We start from the raw sequence: 20067 nt of genomic DNA on the forward strand, positions 1-20067 counted from the left end.
GTGACTATGTAGTGAGTTAGTATGTGTTTGGGAGCTGGAGGAGAACACACGGGTGTCCTGGACGGGTGGTCCAGGAGACATTTGCTGTCCCTTCTCAGGTTCCAAAAAAAGCATTCTGTTCCCAGCCCTGCAGAAAAACTTTGCATCGTTGTGTATCTGAATCTAGATCTTTGTCTCTGTCCATGTGACAAACTGAAGGCATTTTCTTTTCTTTTTCTTTTTCTTATTTTCACACAAGCACATTTCATAAACCTCTATTTTTTACACTTCTGGCGAACTTGACCTGAAAATGCTCCAAAAATAACACAGACAGTAGCGGTTTTTGATACGGGCGACACGGGCGGTTGCCCGGGGCGGCATCGTGGTGGGGGGCGGCATCACGGGCATCGGCAAAAAAACTAAATAAAAATTGCTCGTACTCATGCTGCCCCGACATCAGCCAGCACATATTGGGAATGGCATAGGCACCGATCGGTTTTCTGCCGCCCATTTGCTGGGAGTAAGGGCGCCCTCCGTTTGCGAGGTGCGCCTGCTGCCTGCGGCACAGGGAGGAGAGGGCGAGGCGGTGGGAGATTCTCTGGCTGGATGGAGCAGCATTTAATAACCAACCCGCAAAATAAAACAAAATAAAAACAAACCAACAAACACGAAAACACCAGACATTATGATACAGACTTACAATTTGCACCGATGTTTTTTCGAAATTCTATGTGCAAAAAGTGAGCGTGAGAGCCCTCGGTGCGCCTGCTTGCTGCTGAAGTCAAAGTAAACTTTATTGTCATCTCTGCTACCAGACAGCTACAGGCCGGAGGGAGTGTTCGCCCAGGGCGGCAAACAGGCTAGGACCGCCACTGAACACAGACATGCAAATTTTAACTTGACTGGTTGCAGTTCCCTCCAACTCATTATGATGTACATTTCTGCAAAAATGAAAAAGACATGTACTGGGCAAGAAGTATTAAAAAAACATGGATGATTACTCGTTGGATGCAAAACGAGGCCCAAATGTACAAGAACTGGCAGCTGGTGGTCCAAAACCAGAAAAAGAACCAGAACACCCAAAAAATGAGATGAAAAAATTAAAGAAACTAAAGTAAAGAAAAGAGGAAGTACGGAGGGAGAGCTGACAAAATGATAAGAGACAGGCTGGACCATAAATACACTGTGAACTAACCGAACACATGCGAAACTAAGCTGAGAACTAAAGAAATCAATGAAAGACTGCAAATAAAACAAACACGGACCCACAATGCAAGTGAACCTTTCAGAACAAAACAGGCGACATAAAGAATAACTAAAAATTTAACAGCGACACATTTAAAATGATCATAAATGAACTCAGCACAGCTTCTATTTTTTTTCTATCTTTTTGCCACGTTGACTATGTCCTTGAAATCATCGAGCATTTTACAACAGCTTTTATAAAATGTCTTTCAATATTTTTGTTCATTTTCTGTTTAATAATTTATGTCAGTCTTAAGTACTCATAAATCCCCTTATTAAATGTGTTACCAATGAGTTAAGCCCCCTTTAAATAGCCAGCAGAAGGATTTAATCTCCTATTAAAGTGGCTGTTTGAGGCATTCTTCATCTGAGTGCTGCTGATATAAGTGGTCTTCATGTTAGCACAAAGAAACCATTTCTGTGTTTGATTTTTTTGGTGGAACAAGTTCTGATTGTCTTCATAAACTACAGAGAGCATGCTGTAAATTTGATCTAGATACTTTGGCCTTCATCATAGATTTTCTTTCTTTCTCTTTGTGTGTTTCACTGTTTCTCTCTCCCCCTCTTCTCCCTCTCTTTGCATTCATGCATTATTTATCTCTCAGAGCAAACCAGCTTCCTCTCTCTCGCCTCACCCCCCCCAAGCCCCTCCTGTCCCCCACTGCCCTCCTGTTCTATATAAATCACAGTCACTTCAAATTGATATGTAAGGTGAAACCATCACTCCCAATTTTTATACATATTCAAAAACTAGGAGTTTAAGTTTCTCAGGCATGCTCTCTGGCCACTTCATTAGTTATACCTTTCTACTACCGCGTTGGCTTGCCTTTTATGTTCGTCATGGCATAGATTCAACAAGGTGCTGGAAATATTCCTCCGTGATTTTTGTCCATACTAACATGTCAGCATCACACAGTTGCTGCAGATTTGTCAGCTGTGACTCTTATTCCGGTACATCCCAGAGGTGCTCTATTAGAATGAGATCTGGTGACCTGCTGGAAGCAGCCATCAGATGATCCGTACACTGTGGTCATAAAGTGATGGACATGATCAGCAACAATATTTAGGTCAGCTGTGGTGTTCAAACAACGCTCAGCTGTTGCTAAAGTGGTCCAAAGAGTGCCAAGAAAAAATCCCCTGGATATTTTTTCTTTTTCAGACCACCCTCTGTAAACCTTAGAGATCGTTTTGTGGGAAAATCCCAGTAAATCAACAGTTTGTGAAATATTCAGACCAGTCTGATTGGCACCAACAACCAAAGTCAGTTAAATCACCTTACTTCCTCATTCTGGTGCTCAGCTTTAACTTCAGCAGGTCGTGTCTGACCATGTCTTTTTGCTTAGATGCTTTGGGCTGCTGCCATGTAATTTTTCTGATTACACGTTTATATTTTCATAACAACTTTTAACATGGATATTAAAGTCAGTACAAGAACAGATCTGCATGCATTCCATCATCATTACATAATAATTTCCAACTGTGAAGTCAAAGAGTTCAAGTACAATATTGATGAATATGACCTTTACCGTGATCAATACCTACACTGGGAGATGAGTGAGACCGGTATTGCAATTTTTATTATTTATTAATGAGCTGTTTTACATCACAAATTTTAAAAGAAAGAGTTTAAAGAGTTAAATGAATAATCTCAATTATGCTCCCTAATGAGCTTTATTACAATTCTGGGAACCATACTGGATGAGTCACAAGTATAGTTCAATGCCCTTTAACTTGTCAAGTGTTGAGTCAAGTGAACCCAATTAAAAAAGAGAGTTACAATATAATTTATTTTGCTTCGGGGATTTGAAGTAAGTGAGGATATTGCACAAACATCTACTTACAGAACTTATAAACATCTCTGCCATTACTGAAGCCTGTTCTGCTGCTACGGCGCTTTAAACATGTATTGTCACGATTTGAATCCATCTTTTTTTTTTTTTTTTTTTGCCTCAGGAGTCTCCAACAGTACATCACCTCTTCTTATGCATAAAGGCAGCAGTGTTTCTCAGAAGAGCAATCCTCTCATTCCACTTCTCTCCAGATGATAAATAATTTAACATGAGTTTTAAATAAGTCACATAAAAAAAGAAGTGATTTTCATGTGATGTGATAGAGTCAGACTCACTGTGCATCATGGGCTGCATTCAGCCCACTTTGATCTGGGCTGGACCAGTAATGTGCCATTGTGACTCTTTTGGCATAAATTGTAAGAAATCAATCGTTACATTGCAGAAAAGGTTCTGGTAGCTTATTGCCCAGACTGTCCTGTAATTAGAAAACAAAAAGTTCTTGTTAGTTTACAGACAATGCCTCATTTAAAAAAAAAAAATACACCGTGCACTGACGGTAAACAAAAAACAAAAAACCCCCCAGAAATTTCTACAGTAGTGAAAAAACAGGAAAGTTTCTGTTTTTTAATTGTTGATCTATCTACTCTGTTGTAATATGAATGAATGCCCAGGTCGTTATCAGCAGCTGTAGAAAATGGAAAATAGAGTTAAAAAGTCCAGAAACTTATGCCCTCCTTCTCTTGATCCAAGGCTGTGCATTGGGCCGGATTGGAGTTTTTGCTGGGCCGATTTTGGCCCCCCAGCTTTATATTTGACACCTCTGGGACAGACGACTCTCATTAAAGTTAACTTTTTATTTGTTTGTTTGTTTGTTGGTTGTTTGGGTTGTGCATCATTAGCGTGGATGTTGCTGCAGACATCAGAGGGTGTACATCCGTGTGACTGAGGGGACTTCTGTTTTCAGTCTGATGGATGTCTTCCTTTCATTAGTTTTTCAAAGGAGACTCATTTAGACGGGAGGCAGTCTGGTTTTTAAACACTTGGTTGGTTCCATTCAACAGCAACTACCACGTAATTTAACCATTTAAAAAAGAGAAGGAGAGCGCTAGTTCGTGTGTGTGTGTGTGTGTATGTGTGTGTGCGCACATTGTGGGCGTGGAGAGGGAGACGGGCCCTTCCCTGAAGCCGCTGAGCGCTTCTGCCAGATGAAACGCTGTAGGAGGAAAGAAGCGCACGCAGGCGTGAATCCGATGGGTCAGTCTCAGCGAGTGGATCGCATCTGCAGCTAGGGCTCACGGACTTAGTGAGTTCCCGCTGCGGGTTTCACACCTGACACAGCTCACTTACTCGGACATTTTCTTATTTATATTCCTCCTACTCTAACAGCAGAATCCAAAAGATTTGCAAAGACACAATAATGACAACCGAGTTCAGTGCAGACTAAAGACTGCATCACTCTGCCCTGCATCCGACGGCTGACCTTCCTCGAAAGATGCAAACAAGACACAGAATGTATTGCGTGTTCGTAGCAGTGTTGCTTGGAGCGGTGAGTACTCTCTGACATAATCATCGTGGGTGTTAAATGTTTGCCGTCAACTTCACCTGGTTACATTTTTCCCTGTCACATCGTGCGCAGAAAGCATGCCCAGTTGCGCATCAACATAGTCCCATTAGAAGGTGGTTAAAAGCTGGTGCGAGTGTGTGGGGGATGTTTTCTTTCTTTCACGTGTTTTCTTTTCTTTTTATTAATATTTTTTCTTCCCGTGCAGCCTGTCACGCCCTTCACTTTTTGAGAGAAAACTTTTCGGAAAATCTTTACTTTTCTCTCTGGGATTTAAAGTCCCGGTCATGTTAGATGATACTGGTATTTGTGGTGCTTAAAACAGCACACGTTCGTGTCTCTGCACCTGTCCCACCCGCAGCCCTGGCTTGACATTGTGAAGCAAGAATGGATGTATGCAGGAGCCATTCAGGTTGATACTCTATAGCCTCAGTTGTGGATCTGTAGTTCCACCCTTCTCAGTTACATGTGGCTCCACAGACAGCAGGACAATAACAATGTCACAGTGGGCTCTGTGGAGGAGATCACCAGTAAAGCCCGGGTTTGGTTTAACTTTGGTGAATTCCTCGATTTACTGAGTTTGTGAGGCAAACTTGTGATAATGGGCATACAGGAAGTTAAACATTAAGCATGATCTTTAGGGCGATTACTGGGCGATGCACAGATTCTCACCACTGCGAAGGCCTGGAAGATGAAGCTACACAGAGGCAAAAGCAAGCAGATGCAGGAGATGGAAGTAAACATAGAGGGAGGGAGACGGGGAAAACACGAATATGTGGGAGAGGGACGGAAAATCCACCACCTTATGAGGATTCATGAAAACTATGCAAAAGTGTACTTTACATGGACACGGTCAGCCTGTGCCATGAGCTTGTCAAGGTCTTGGTTTTTGGAGCCGGCTGCATCATTGATACGTGACAGCTGCTCCTACTGATGGGTATATATCCTCTGCTGGCTCAGCACATGTAATATTGATAGAGTCTGAACCACCCTCCTACCCACTCCCAGCCCCCTCACTTTTCCTCTCCTCCTTTCCCCCTTACACGCTCACTTGGCTCGCCTCTTGTCTGTTTCTCTCCCTTTGCCTCTCGCTCCATGAAGTGATGATTCAGCTTTGTTTGCGAACGCATGGGGTTGTGGTGTCACCGGCACCCAGTGGGCCAACAGCAGTTTAGGGTCCACGTCTGGATTAAAATTAGGCCCAGTTTATTGGAAGGCTGGTTTAGTGGAACTCTAATGGCTTAACAAGCGCTGACAGCTGAGGTCTAGAGGTTAAGTGCCTCCAACTGAAAATTGACTGTTGCATTAGTAAGATTGGTTGGAGCATTGAAAGTGGTGTGTCCAGATGCTTCTGTGCATTCATTTGTGTGTGTGTGTGTGTGTGTGTGTGTGTGTGTGTGTGTGTGTGTGTGTGTGTGTGTGCGCGTGTGTGCACGTGCGTGTGTGTTCTTCTTACTTCTTGATTTTGCTTCAGGGAAATTGGCTGACAAAAGTTGAAGAGTGCAGCCCACAAATTTCCATCCAAAAAGCAGGAAACGTGCAAGTCGAGCTGCAACTTGCTCAGTGCCCTGCATCCTTTTCCTTTTTTCTATTGCTCAAGCCGTATGCTGAAAATTGCGTTGCCCTCTAATTCTTCTGTTTGCACAGCCCAGCAGACATTACTGATGCACTTTAATCTCGGTTATTTGTCTTTGAGACATCTTGGTGCCGCACACCCTCACACCTGGAGCTAGGGTAAAAAAGCCCCAACAACAACAAAAAAAGACGCAGTTGTCAAAATGCTGGAACTTGGAGTCATTTCAAAGGTGTCAGTTTGACTTTTGGAACAGGTTTGTTCACATGTAAGGTTTGTTAATTTGTTTGCACGAATGTGAATGTTTGGTTGGGAGTGTGTGGAGCGCAGCTCAGGGGAAGCAGCTACTGTAGAGTGATGAGCGCGTGCAGATGGGAAAGGTGAGCGTGAGGTAGAGCGTGAGCTGCGAGCTGTGAGGAAAAGAGAGCGAGGGCTTTGAAGTTGTGAGGAAGCTACAAAGTAAAACATTTTGGAGGCTTAAACTCATCGCTTGGAGAAAGTGTTGCAGGTCACGCAGAGAAAACTTGGTGCTACAACAGTCACGGGAGAATTAGGAGCTTCACTCGATGAACATAAACTGTCTTTGTTTCCCAGAGTTTGTGCACTTTCATGAAAATAATAGAGGAATCAAACTAACCAGGCATTTTTTTAATGGAACATTTCAAATAAAAAGTTCCTGCACGAGGCTGAAAACATTCTTGAAGATTTAGAGGATGTAAAATTAAATACCAAAGACTTGAAGGTCAGTGAACCGTGACACCGTTGAGAGCAACAGAGAGTGTGTGTTTGTGTAGGTCCAAAGGAAAGCGTACATGCTCACACCCATCCACACACTCATGGACATTATCTGCCAGCTGACTCAGTGGAGGTGCTCGAGGGGACATTTGATGTTTCGTGGAGCTCCTTTCTCTCGTCAGTAACATTCCACACACACCTGAACCCTGACGCCTGTCAGGCGATTGTACCTCCTTCGCAAAAATACCTCCGTCAACATACTCACATCCATCCTCTCTAAGTATATTTGCTGTATCTGACTTACATTTAGTAGTAAAAACAAAAAAGTCCCTTAAAAATTGTTTTAATGTCCTGTAATTGTTTTTAATTGTTTTAATGTGGTCTAACAAGGCGGAGACACAATTTTCTTTACACCCTTCATCTATGACTAATGGGATAACTCATAAGTAATACACTGGCTTACAGCAGACGGTCCTGATTTCATACATATCAGCTTAAAAATCATCATGTATATGGGGAGAAGAAAAACATAAAGCTTTGTTATTATGTAACTCTGTCATGTTTGCTTTAGAGATTAAGGTGAGCAGAAGAAAGCAAAGATTTAGCTATTAGATATAATGTCAAAGGCCATGCACACTCATAGGTCTTAAGAGTTGTAGTAAGATGTAGAGACACGTCCTGGCTCAAGCCTGAGTGTCATGCATTTATTTATGCCCGAGCAGAGGCACACACAGATATCTTTACCTGTCAGCAGCTTTGATAACGCACTCAACAGGTTGTTATTTGAAGAATGTAGAAAGGACCAGCTTTATCTTTGTGAGGATGTGTTATTTTGTGTACTGGCACTTTATAAATGCCTTCACATCTTAAACTTGCATGTGACCGTTTTAAAAAAACAAAGCAGGACCTCTTTGTGACCTCGAGTTACAGATCCCGTGTGTCAAAAAATGTAAGCAGTTTAACCAGAGAATTATTTGTTTCTACAATTTATTTTTATTTGAAGCCAGACAAGGAAAAGAAAACGTAGTATTGCACGAAAGCAGAGAAAACAGAAAAAGGGACTGTGGAAAGTGGACCGTTTTGTGAGGCTTTGCCATTAATCATCTCACAACTGTTCTGATTTTTCTTCCCGCTTTCCTTCGGGGTCCTCATTGGCCCCATGACTAAACTAGTTTTAGCCCTTCCAAAATAAACCTAAGCAGATGCCAGACAGTAAGAAAGATTTCCGTTTTCTAGAGTGCTGTTTATTTTTTCTTTCTTTCTAATGCTCTTTCTTGTGAAATATTGGGGCTTCATTCCAGCATGATGGCCTTTTCAGCCAGCGGTGTGAGACTGTGCGCTTGTTGCACAATATGAAACATTACTTCGCTTGACGCAAAACATTAAACTTTATCTGTAAAATTATTGTTGTGTGTGTTTTACTGACAATCTTCAATTTGCTGCTGAATGTTAATGGAGTTGCTGTCATTCTGCAGGTTGGGACCCTGGCCAATAAGGGAGCATGTCCATCAAACCAGTATACACACAGTGGCGAATGCTGCAAGCAGTGTCAGCCTGGCGAGGGTGTCGTCCAACCCTGTGGGGCCCAGCAGACTGTCTGTGAGCCGTGCCTCGATAGTGAGTATCACACAAACAGCTGTCTAAATGTCACGAGAACACGGACACTCGTAGATTCAGGGGTTTCTGATGCAAATACACAGAAAAAAAAAAAACCCAGACGCATGCACTCAAACATTAATGAATGAGCTAGCTGTGCTGGTTACATGCCTCAGAGCAGAGCTCCACGAGCATGCCGTGTAGTCTCTGGTTCTGATCATCAGTGTTTCATCTGACAGAAGAAGATGATAAACTGATGCCCTGAAATTCACCCTCTGTCTTCTTCCCACTTGTTCGAGCTTACCGCTGTGAGTGTGTCCCCGGAGAAAACACATGCTTCCAACAGCAGTTATGCAGGATTGTAAATCAACTGCAATTTTCCTTCAAAGTTTGATTTAAAATCCAAAATCCTACAGCCAAACTGTAAGACAGTGAATAATTTTGGGCTCAACAACAGCCTTCTGTAGGTTTTGCAAAGCTAGATTTTGTTATTAGGATATCAGCAGCTATAGTGAGTTAATCTTTGTTGTTTCATAGTAGTATAGCATGTGTTTTATTTTAGTTTTAGCCCGCTTTTAAAGCTTATTTATTTGTTCCTGTTTTAAATTGTAAATGTAATAATATTTTTTAGTGTTTTATGATAGCAAAAGCTCTCCAGCATTGTTGTTGTTTACGTTAAATTTATGTTTAAATCAGTTCATCCTTAAACATAATAAATATGATTCTACAGGACTTATGCATGGCAATCTCTACTACTATGTTACCCATAGACTGTATACAAAAGATGGACGGAGCTATGACTCTGTCCACTGGTTTGTGGACTTTGTTAAAGAAGCCTTGGCTTGAGCATTTCTGTTGTTGACATCTCACCTTTTCGAAACCAGAAGGCACATATGAGGGTTGAGCTAAGTTGGACACCGCATGCTGGTAAGCTTTCAGTTCCAAAAACTAGCCATGTCCTAAAGTATATCCTGATTTTTTGTCTATTTTACACTAAATGGGACCATAATTTACTAAATGAACATCATGCTACATTCCCATTGACTTTAAACTAAGGATTGAGACCATAAACTCTTTAGCAAAGTGTTTACAGACATTGTAAGAAAAGTAAGGAGTTGGGTTGAATACTGCTATGATTTGTCTTGTCTTTACAGCCTAGTAAGCCCCCCCTGCTGGTCAATACAAAGAATGCAGGTTTAAATCTGGCTAACATTTCCATATCAAACTCTTGATTTGTTTATTTGTCCACGTTTTTATGAGAACACCCCCCCCCCCCACCCCAGTCACACACACACACACACACACACACACACATAATCAAGCTATCATCACAGTTACTAAGACGCAGTGTTTTGGGAGCATGATGTTTTTTATTGAAGTCACAGGACTTCAAAGTCGCTACGATTCATGCTCTGAGTCCTTGAATTTCAGGGCTGTCCAGCTAGCCTCTGATTTGACAATAGCATCCCTTGAATTATGTGAGTGCACCTAAAAACAGCTCCCAGCTAGATTACGCAACAAAACAGCTCTCGACATTAGTGTGGATGAAATTAGATTATCACTCTTATGAAACCACGGTGTTGTATGCCAGAAAGTAGCAGACTTCTTAATGTTTTTGCATTTAATTTAAAGCATTAAACTTATTTGGATGTTTGGAAGTAAACTGGATGCCAGACATAATTGTTCTCCAGTATCCTGCCCTCCTCGCGGCCTTTACCATGTAGGGAGAGAGGCTTTGTTGGGCTGAAAGGCTTTCTGAGGACAGTGATGTTGAGAGGATACAAGAGCGGGAACAGCTCCAAATCCTGTCAGAGGAAAAAAAAAAACTCTGTTCAAAGATGTGTAGTGCATCAGACAAGCTGTTATGTCACAGTAGATTTGGTAAGCATGAATGGTGACTGCAGAGCTCAAAAAGGTATTTAAAGTCTTCTCAGTGTGGTACAGCTCCACTTTTTAGCACAGGGAAAATTCACCAGCATGAAATGTTTTGGGAAATTTAGAATCCGAGGTCATCTCGGAGCTACAGAGGACACGTTTGGTCTACAGCCAGTTTTTCTTGCATGAATTCCCTAACCATCCTGCAACCAGGCCAGGAAGTAGCTGTAAACTTCCCTGAGCCAGCGGAGGATGGTAACCCATGAGCCAAGGAAGCCCAGACTCACAAAATGATTCAGACTTCAGGTCATGGGAGAAGTCGTGAGAACATGAATGTAGATGATTTATTTATTTAGGATTGTGGGACTTTGGAAAGATGTATGTGTTTTTAAGTGTTTAGAAGAGTTAGTCGGCAACTTAATGATATATTGCTTTTGTGCATAAAAGCGTTTAGTTCTGGACTTCTTGTCATAAACTGTCTTCTGTTCTATTTCTATTTTTTCTTTTAAAAAAAGCTTCTGATATCTGCTTAAAATTATAGTTATTTGAAATGTCCCAAAGGATAATAATTATCAGTCTTATAGAGCTGGTTCAGCTCAGGCGTGAACAAACAGATGGTGACAAGATCTGCTCGAGCTCATAAACAAAGAAATGCCAAGCAGATATCTCTTCATGAGATAACATTATAATGATGTTGTAAAAACACAAGCATAGATATGAAGCTGAAGTTTCAGTATTCAGCCCAATTACAGCGCGCTTATCAAATCTCTGCTTTAACAAGCCAGCCCAAACAGTGTCTTGTAATATGCATAAAAGCTTGGCTGGTGGCTTCTTTCTTTTTCTTTTCACCTGCTTCAGAACCACAAATTTAGTAGCAAAGGCTATGAAACAAATTAAAAAGACTGTCTGTTGTTAGTTTGTTTGATTAATTACTTCATGAGATTAACAAGAATCAGCGTTAGGGTCTTTTCCAAAGGCCGGACACGATTTAAACAAGTTTCTTTTTGTAAAAATATGTCATTTATCATCGCTGTGATGTTTCTCCATGATGGCATCCAAGTCAGATCACAGTGTAGGCCGTGCTGTATTATTAGACCGGGGGAAGTTTTTGTGCATTCACATGCTCCTTGGATAGTCCCATGTTTCAGTTTTGGTTTTGTTCATATGCTTTTGAGTCACGGTGTAGGAACAACCTTGACACTAAGAAGGAGATGTGTGGCATTTTACTTATCAGAACATGTGAACCACACGCTGAAAACTGTTTCCAGTTTACTGTTAATAATTAATGGGTTGTTATTCAGGCATACTACAAAAAAACTGTCTTTTATTAGAATTACAGTTATAATCAAAATAAAGTATGCCCTCTTTGAACTCTAAAGGTTTACATATTGGGACATAATAAAAACATGTGTCTTAAAATAAGGTAAGTATAACGTCAGGTGAATGACAAAAGATGACATATTACACCACATCTTCACTTTTGTTTGATAAAAACTTAGCCAAAATGCAAATGCACCATGGGGAAAAGTAATAACACGCTAACTGCTTCCATACGGATTAAGAGGGGAAGTAGCAGTCAGATGCTGATAATCAAAGGCCCTTGATTAACTCATGATCAGCAATTGTGAACACCTCTATAAAAGCAGACATTCTGGCACTTTCTGCTTTGAAGCATTCAGGTGTTTGTAAATGCAACACCACAATCCTGCCAGGAGTGGAAGTCCAAAGCAATTACAAGGAGGTGTTTGGTGAAGCACCCTTTGTGCGACCGCTTTCCTCAGCAACCTCCAGGAACCACTTTTCATCCAGTTAGAAATACACAATTTTTACTCATGACTGGTGGTATACGCCACTCTGAATCCAGTCATTAGTTATTATTAATCTCTGGCTCGCTTCCTAGCGCCTCTTTTGATCTGTCTCCTTCTCCTCCCCACCACCTGATCGTGGCAGATGGGTCCTGCTGCCTGATCCTGCCGGGGATTTCTTCCTGTTAAAAGGGAGTTTTTCCTTTCCACTGTCACTGCTTGTTGGGATTTTCTCTGTATTATTTTAGGAGCTCTACAATAATAAACACCTTAAGGCAACAGTTGTTGTGATTTGGTTCTATATAAGTAAAATTTAATTTAAATTTAAATTGAATTTAATTGAATTGGTATGACATCCTGTATGCCACTCAACTCTCACATGAGGAACCATAATATGTTACAGTTTTGTTTTCTCTGAGAGTCTTGAAACAAAAACATCGCATTTCCTTCCACCCACCATATGTCCTTCCATGTGCTGTTTCAGGCATATTGCCTACTTTTAATAGAATCAGATTGCACACCAATCTGTTTATAGGACACAGACTTCCTAGGCTTCATTTAGTGCAGATAGTTTACAGGATCCTGGCAGAAGTGCTAAAAAAGATAGCTAGCCAAAGCCCTTGAGGAGTTTGGCTGAATGAGCAGATAAGTGGAGATGAAACAGAACAAGTACAGCTGTACGTGGAAGTGGAATAGAAACAAGGCAAACTTCTCAGTAAATGGTTCACACACACACACTCATGTACAAACATGTCCAGGAAAACTCCCACACACTCACACAGACTAACACACATTCGGCAGCCGTAGAGGATAAAGTCAGGAGTCCTTTTATGGGTGTTGAAAACAAAGCGAAGGATTCAGTTTTAGACAAGCAGTGAAAGTTATGATACGCCGAGCCACGAAAAGGCCGTCAGTACTCCCCCTCCCTCCGGCACCATAACCAACCCCCACTCCCCCAGCTCTTCTCTCCATGCTACAGCCTAGTGTTATTAATGTATTGACTTGCATTATTGATGCATGGCATTATGATAATGGCTCTGAGAGCACTCATGGGGAAGGGGGAGTGAGGGTAGTCCAAGAGCGGGGAGGGTGTAGTGGGACATAATGGGGGCAAGGGGGGAGTGTGGTGGTGGCGGTAGGGTTTCAGTACACGACTGCAACAGGCCCACATAAAGAGAGGGGACAATAGTCCACCTCTGAAGACATAATTAAACAAAAATGTGAAGGACTCACATTTGACACCATCAATTTAAGGCAGAACTGCACACACAGATTCATCAGGTTCTCAAATGACACGACCTTCTTTTCTTCTCTCCGTCCGTCCGTGTCTGTCTATCTCTCCCTATCTCTGCTGTAATCTCTGCATCATCAGAGCATTCGCCGAGGTTGGTGGGCCAGTGACGCAGACCAAAAAAAACTTGATACGCTATCAGACAGTGAACAGCAGAGGGTCATGGCAGACTGCATACCAAAAGCCTTCTGTCTCCTACCAGAGACTAGTTTATTTCAGTTTGCTTTAAAGATGGGAAAACAAGAGAAAATCTATAGTAAACTGCACACATTTCACCACCTTGCTCACAAAGCAGTTAGTTGAGGACATAATCCTCAGAGTGAAAGCACTCGTTTTCGTTTGCTTTATCTTAAAATATGTCTTTATCAAGGCAGTTCACTTCCATCTTATTTACTATCATCATAGATATTCATTGTTGCTGTTAGTCTACAGATTAGCAAACTGATCTTTATATTTGCTGTATGCAATTTATTAAAAAAAGTGGTACAATGCTTATCCACAATTTCCACAAAAAGTATTTATTTTGTTGAACGTATTTGATATTTTTGCATTAGTCAAGGACAAACTGCAACTCTGCAAGAGTCAGACACTGGAAATAAAAAAAACCCAACACACTTTTGGCAGAATTTATGAAGTTAAATTCTGCCAAGATAAATTCACCAGTCTCTAATACACACATACACACACGAGCTGCTCTTACAAATGGGTCTGTTGCATAATTTAGTGGGTTTCCCAGTTCTCTATCTAGCCGAAATACAATTCCATAAAACATGCAACATTGATCGTGTCCTTTGCATCTATATTTGTCCTGGAAGTTTTGCACATATGCTGCACTACATATCATTTACAAAACATTTCAAGTAACTGTGTTAATTTTCTAGAAACATCCTTTTCTGAAATATTCTTGAAGTCCTTTCTTGTTCCAAGCGACCTCTTTGCATTTATATGCCCACCAGGAAAAATAACCTTATAGCTTAATTCCCGTGTCCCAACTTGATTTTTGGAACACTGAATCCTACGGTGGCCCTGAGAGGTCAAACGTACTGAAATCTAAGAAAAAGGGAAAATAATGCTGCAAAAACACACAACGAAAACAAGAGCAACAAATAAACAGAAGCTGACACAAGACAGCAAAAGTGATTCGGGGGAGACGTTAATGTGACAGAACAGCAGTGGAAGTGACAAAAACCAAAATGTGCGAAGGATTTCACTAAGATGTGCTTGTTGTGAAGGAGAAAACATTTTTCTACGTCGCGGTTGTTTTATTCAACTTGTGTTTTTTTCTGCATCCATTGTGTTTTATGAGCTTTGTAATCACATTCCTCAAGATGACAATCTCACTCATTAAAATTAATTTTTTTAAAAATTAAATATATTCAGAAAGCTAAATGAAATTTTACATTTTAAATATTAAATATAAAAATAAAGACTTGAAACCTCCTCAATAAAAACAAATCACAGTACCAGTTATTTGAATAATGCCTAATATTAATTCATTCAAAATAAAGTGTGTAGCTAATGTTGACAGCTTAATAAGGGTGCAATAACATCACTGGAGTGGTTGCAAGTGCTGGAAAATAAGATTATATATGCATTTTTGACTTATTTGGCTAAGTGGTATCACTAACAATGGGTAAATACAATAAAATTATTCACAACAGAAGTTGCCTCATTAAACTTTAGGTAAAGACCTAAAGTCATAGGTACCCAATGGCTTTGGTTAATGAGCCTTGCTGACTGCCATTAAGCTGTTCACAGAGGCCACTGAATGGGCTGTGGAAATGTTCAAAAACAGTGTGTAGTTTCTTATAACAAAGACTTTGTCAGAATGTTATCTGTATTTATCTTTCTGTTAAATGAACACCTTTCATGTCAATTTTCTTCTCTCTTTCTTCAGGTGAAACCTTCTCAGAAAGCATAAGCCACACGGAGGAATGTCAGCCCTGCACGCAGTGCTCCGGTCTATTGCGCATGCATACTCCCTGCACTGACTCCGCTGACGCCATTTGCACGTGCAACTATGGTTTCTACCTGGACGAAACCTCACAGAATTGTCTACCCTGCACTAAGTGTCCTGAAGGTCAGGGAATGCTGTACAGCTGTGAGGCTGACCGTGACACAAAGTGTGAGAATTGCACTGGGGACACCTACTCGGACCAGGAAAGCTTTTGGGAGCCTTGTATTCCTTGCACTACTTGTGATGAGCTGGAGGAGTTAGAGTCGTGCACCCCTTTCAGCGATACGATTTGCCAAGGTAGGACAAGTAGCTCATATTGTCAACATGAAGTCTAATGGGTCAAAGGGCACATATATGCACAGTTAAAAAAAAGTTTTATGATGTATTTTAAAGCAAACAATCTAAAACAAATAAGCTTCTTGGCATAACGCCCTGATTGTGTACTCGGCTGACTAGTTCTTTATTTAAGTGTTACTTTTTTTTTTTTTTTTTTTTTTTTCTGTCCCATTTGGTTCTTAAGCCGTCAGAATTGTTGTCTGAAGACCAACAAGGATACCAAATGGATTTATTTTGCCAAATGGATCATCATGGCATTGCCGTATTGGTCCATTTGATCAAACTTTGTTGTTATTATTTATTTTATTTTCAGTTGTTACAGATGGGACAGACATGACTGGGGGATAGGAAAGGGAGAAAGAAAGAGAGGAAGGAAAAGAAAAACAGAAGGGAAAAGGGACAGTGAGAAAGGGCACTTATAAAGACAAAGAGAAAGAAAAAAAAAAAAAATCTCTTGGATCACCTGTTGAGAGAAAAAGAAGAAAAGACAAGCAAAAAAAACCAAACAAAAACAAAGCAACATACTAAACACAACACCATCACGTTAATCTAGCTGAGTGTGAACAGCAGTAAATACTAAATATTGAAAGTTGTTGTGCAGCACATGGGACAGACAGCGCACAATGTGCTTTGAAGTAGCAGCTAAGAAAGGTGTAGTTTATGTCTCACGAACAGTGAACACCCGTGTGCACACCTGTGTGGATCAACGCTTGTATACAAAAAGGTTTCCCCATGTAACGGTCTGCTAGAGGGTGTGGAGGCCCATAGCCCCGTCCCCAGGGCATGAAGCAGGCATGGAGGAGATCCAGGCTCCAGACATCCAGAGGACCCAGAGTGCGAGAGCCCAAGGAGCACCACCGGAGGGGCATCCGTGCCACCTTCCTGGGAAGGGCTGAGGAGTGTTACTTTCTAAGTGTTTCTTTCTTACTTTCTAAGTCTTGTTTAAGTGTGGACGAGATAATTCAGACACCTGAGCACCATACTCTCATTATGTTTCGACAATGTAAGACTAAACCCAGTACCTCTTAGCTTTTCTGTTCATCCAATATCTATTCAGCAATCAAATTGTGTAAACTCAATGCATTAGGCATGCAAACTGAGCATCAGAAAGGGGAAGAAAGTGACTTTGTGGTTGTTGGTCTGAGTATTTCAGAAACTGGGGGTCTATTGGGATTTTCCTACACAATTATAAATATCTGGAGTTTACAGAAAATGGTCTGAGAAAATATCCAGCGAACATCAGTTATCTGGGTAAAATGTCTTGTTGATATCAAAGGTCAGAGAATGGAGAATGGTCAGGCAGCTCGGAGCTGATAGAAATCAATAGTAATTCAAAGAGCCACTCGAAAAAAAACAAGGTATGCAGAAGAGCTTCTCTGGACCCACAATGTTTAAACTTTGAAGCAGATGTGGTACAGCAGCAGAAGACTGCACCAGATGTAACTGTCATTAGTGAAGAACAGGAAACTGAGGCTACAATTCACACAGACTCACCAAAACTAGACAAGAGAAGACTGGAACAACTTTGGCCGTTCTAATGAATCTCGATTTCTGCTGTAACATTTAGATGGTAGGGTCAGAATTTGTTGTAAACCACATGAAAGCATGGATCCGCGATGCCTTATATCAAAGACTCAGGCTGCTCATGGTGGTCTAATGGTATGGGAGATTTTTCTTTGGCACACTTTGGGCCCCTTAGGACCAACTGAGCATTGTTTAAACACCACGGCCTACCTGAGTAGTGTTACTGATGGCTGCTTCCAGGAGGATAAAACAACATGTCGCAGAAGTTGCATCATATCAAACTGTGGTCACCAGATCCATAGTCACCAGATTTCAATCTAATAGAGTACCATTGAGATTTGGTGGAAAAAGGAGATTCATGTCATGGATGTGCAGCAATTTTGTGATGCTATCATGTAAATATGGACCAAAATCTCAGAAGAGTGTTTCCAGCACTTTGCTGATTTTGTATTCTTGTGATGTGATAAGACCATTCATATCGCTATTTATCAGCTATCTAATAAATGGCTTTGTGAGGTGACCTGGTCTAAATACCAAGCAAGTTTCAACTTCTGTGCCGAGTAAGGATGAGTGATGAAGTGTGTCGCCCGGGGTCACAACGATGTGAATGAAACTACGTGAGCACATCTTCGCTGTCCAACACTGAATGAAATGTACAACACACTTGACATCCACTTTGTCAGCCTCATAATCAGATCATCTAAGTTCGACACTATACACATTGTTGGCCCATCGACCTAAATGCCACACTGAAGCTTGTCTCATTGTCTTCAGAGACTCATCCCAAGAGAGAAACAAAGACCACACTCTCTCTATGTTGAGGGTTTAGAAGAAGGTCATTTCTCTAAACAGGGCTCTGAATTTCTTTTATACCATTGCACCCTGTGGGTATCACACTCCAAATCAGGAATTCTGTATGACTGGAGTCACTGCTCATTCCAATGATCTGATGCCTCAAAGATTAAATCAACGCTTTTGTGAGGTGACAATAAAAGGAGTCTGTTGATCAGCCAAGCAGTCTGTTGGGAAAGTGGTTTGAAGGATGTTGTTATCACAGTGGCGAACACAGAGCCAGTCTGAGGCTAAAGGGACCCTTTTGTACGTCCTCCCATGGTACTCTTTGGCCTAGGAGGGCTTTCGGTTTAGCCCATGGGGCCAAACAAAAGAAGAGCCAGTAATGAGTAAGAAACTAATGTCGAATGTGCTTGGTATAATTATAAGGGGACATCATTTTTCCTGTTTATTCAAAGAAGGCACAGTTTCTCTTGAGTGTTCCTGTGTCCCACTGCAGTATTTGGGCCATTTTAGCCTTAATCAGAAATTGTTGCTGCACTAATTTGTTTAAGCTGAACCGACACATTCTCCCAACTAATTTTAGATTTGGATTACTAGTTCTGTAAATTAAAATGTGTCTAAGGAGACACAAAAGTATATCAGTAGAATACCCATTCTTAAATTCAACCCCAATCCCAAAGAAGTTGGAATGATATTTTAATGTAAATATAACAACAATGCAATAATGCCAAAACTCATAATTTACTCAGAAAACATATGTTTGAAATGAGCAAATGTACCATTGAACCCTCTGAGGTCAAAGTCGTCATATATGCTAAACCTAAATCTAATCCTGGTTTTGGGAAAGCTGCACCAAACATTGCTAGCAAATAGTGCCTTGCAATATCAAACTAAAACAAATACCTGAATCCCAAATATCCACTGAAATTATCTAAAATATAACACTAAATGTGATTCAGGATATTTTTCCTTTTGAATGCTTATCTATTTTTTTGGTGTAGGACTTATATACATCAAACTGCCTAGAAATCCAAATAACTCCACTGTTATAATGAAAACTGGTATGTAGTTTAAAGTCTACACTTTCAACACAAGTTGGAACTCAGGCTGTGTCTAGCTGCTAGGTCATCTTACACCGGTCATGTGATATGTTGGTGTGTCTGTTCACTCCAGGGGGTAAAGAAGAAATAAGGCTGTTTTGATTTTAATGACAGCAGCACGTCTCAAAAAAGTTGGGAAAGGGACAACAGAAGGCTGGAAAAGTAAGTGGTTCTGAAAAGCTGGAGGAACATTTTGCTACTAATTGGGTTAATTAGCAACAGGTCAGTGATATGACTGGGTATAAAAAGAGCAGAGGGGAGAAGCTCTCAGGAGTAAAAATGCTAAGAGGACAGAATAATTTTCCTAGAGTATTTAGCAATCAATTTCAGTATTTAATCATCTACAGTGCATAATATCGTAAAACGATTAGGAAAATCTGGAGAAATCTCTGTGCGCAAGGGACAATATTGAATGCTGATTAACTTTAAGCCCTAGGCGAGCACTGTGTTTAAAAGAGGAAGGACTTTATCATGAAAATCAATGCATTTGCTCAAAAACACTGCCAGAAATTATCATCTGTGACCACAGTTCACCATGTCAACCACAAATGCAGGTTAAAGCTTTCATGCAAAGAAGAAACCATTTGTGAACATCAGCCAGAAACGCTGCCATCTTCTTTTTCTCGACCAAAGCTCATTTGAAATAGACTGAAGTAAAGTGGAAAACTGTTCTATGACCAGATGAACAAAAAGTTTAGTTTAACTAAAAAGCCTCTAATGGTATCGCGACACTATCAGCGAGCTGATAGTATGAAGGTGCATTAGTCTCCATGAAACTGGCAGCTTTTGCTTTGGAAAGGTACAATTGACGCTGATAGATATAGACCAGATTTAAAGCAACATATGCTCCCATACAGACAATGCCTTTTTCAGGGAAGACCTTGCATATTTCAGCAAATCAGTGG

The 20067-nt window shown here is 40.8% G+C and overlaps 1 protein-coding gene across 1 annotated transcript in view; it reads left to right on the forward strand.

The window, feature by feature from the left end:
* The first annotated feature begins 4208 nt into the window (after nucleotides 1-4208).
* The window catches only part of ngfrb (nerve growth factor receptor b), a 35902-nt gene continuing 20043 nt past the window's right edge, over nucleotides 4209-20067 (forward strand). Inside the window, exons 1-3 of the mRNA XM_039616533.1 lie at nucleotides 4209-4560; nucleotides 8359-8500; nucleotides 15348-15704. Of these exons, the coding sequence (XP_039472467.1) occupies nucleotides 4507-4560; nucleotides 8359-8500; nucleotides 15348-15704 (553 nt within the window). The 5' untranslated portion in view covers nucleotides 4209-4506. The remainder of the gene's footprint in view (nucleotides 4561-8358; nucleotides 8501-15347; nucleotides 15705-20067) is intronic.

Source organism: Oreochromis aureus, linkage group 8 (assembly GCF_013358895.1).
Source record: "Oreochromis aureus strain Israel breed Guangdong linkage group 8, ZZ_aureus, whole genome shotgun sequence".
Lineage (NCBI taxonomy): Eukaryota > Metazoa > Chordata > Actinopteri > Cichliformes > Cichlidae > Oreochromis > Oreochromis aureus.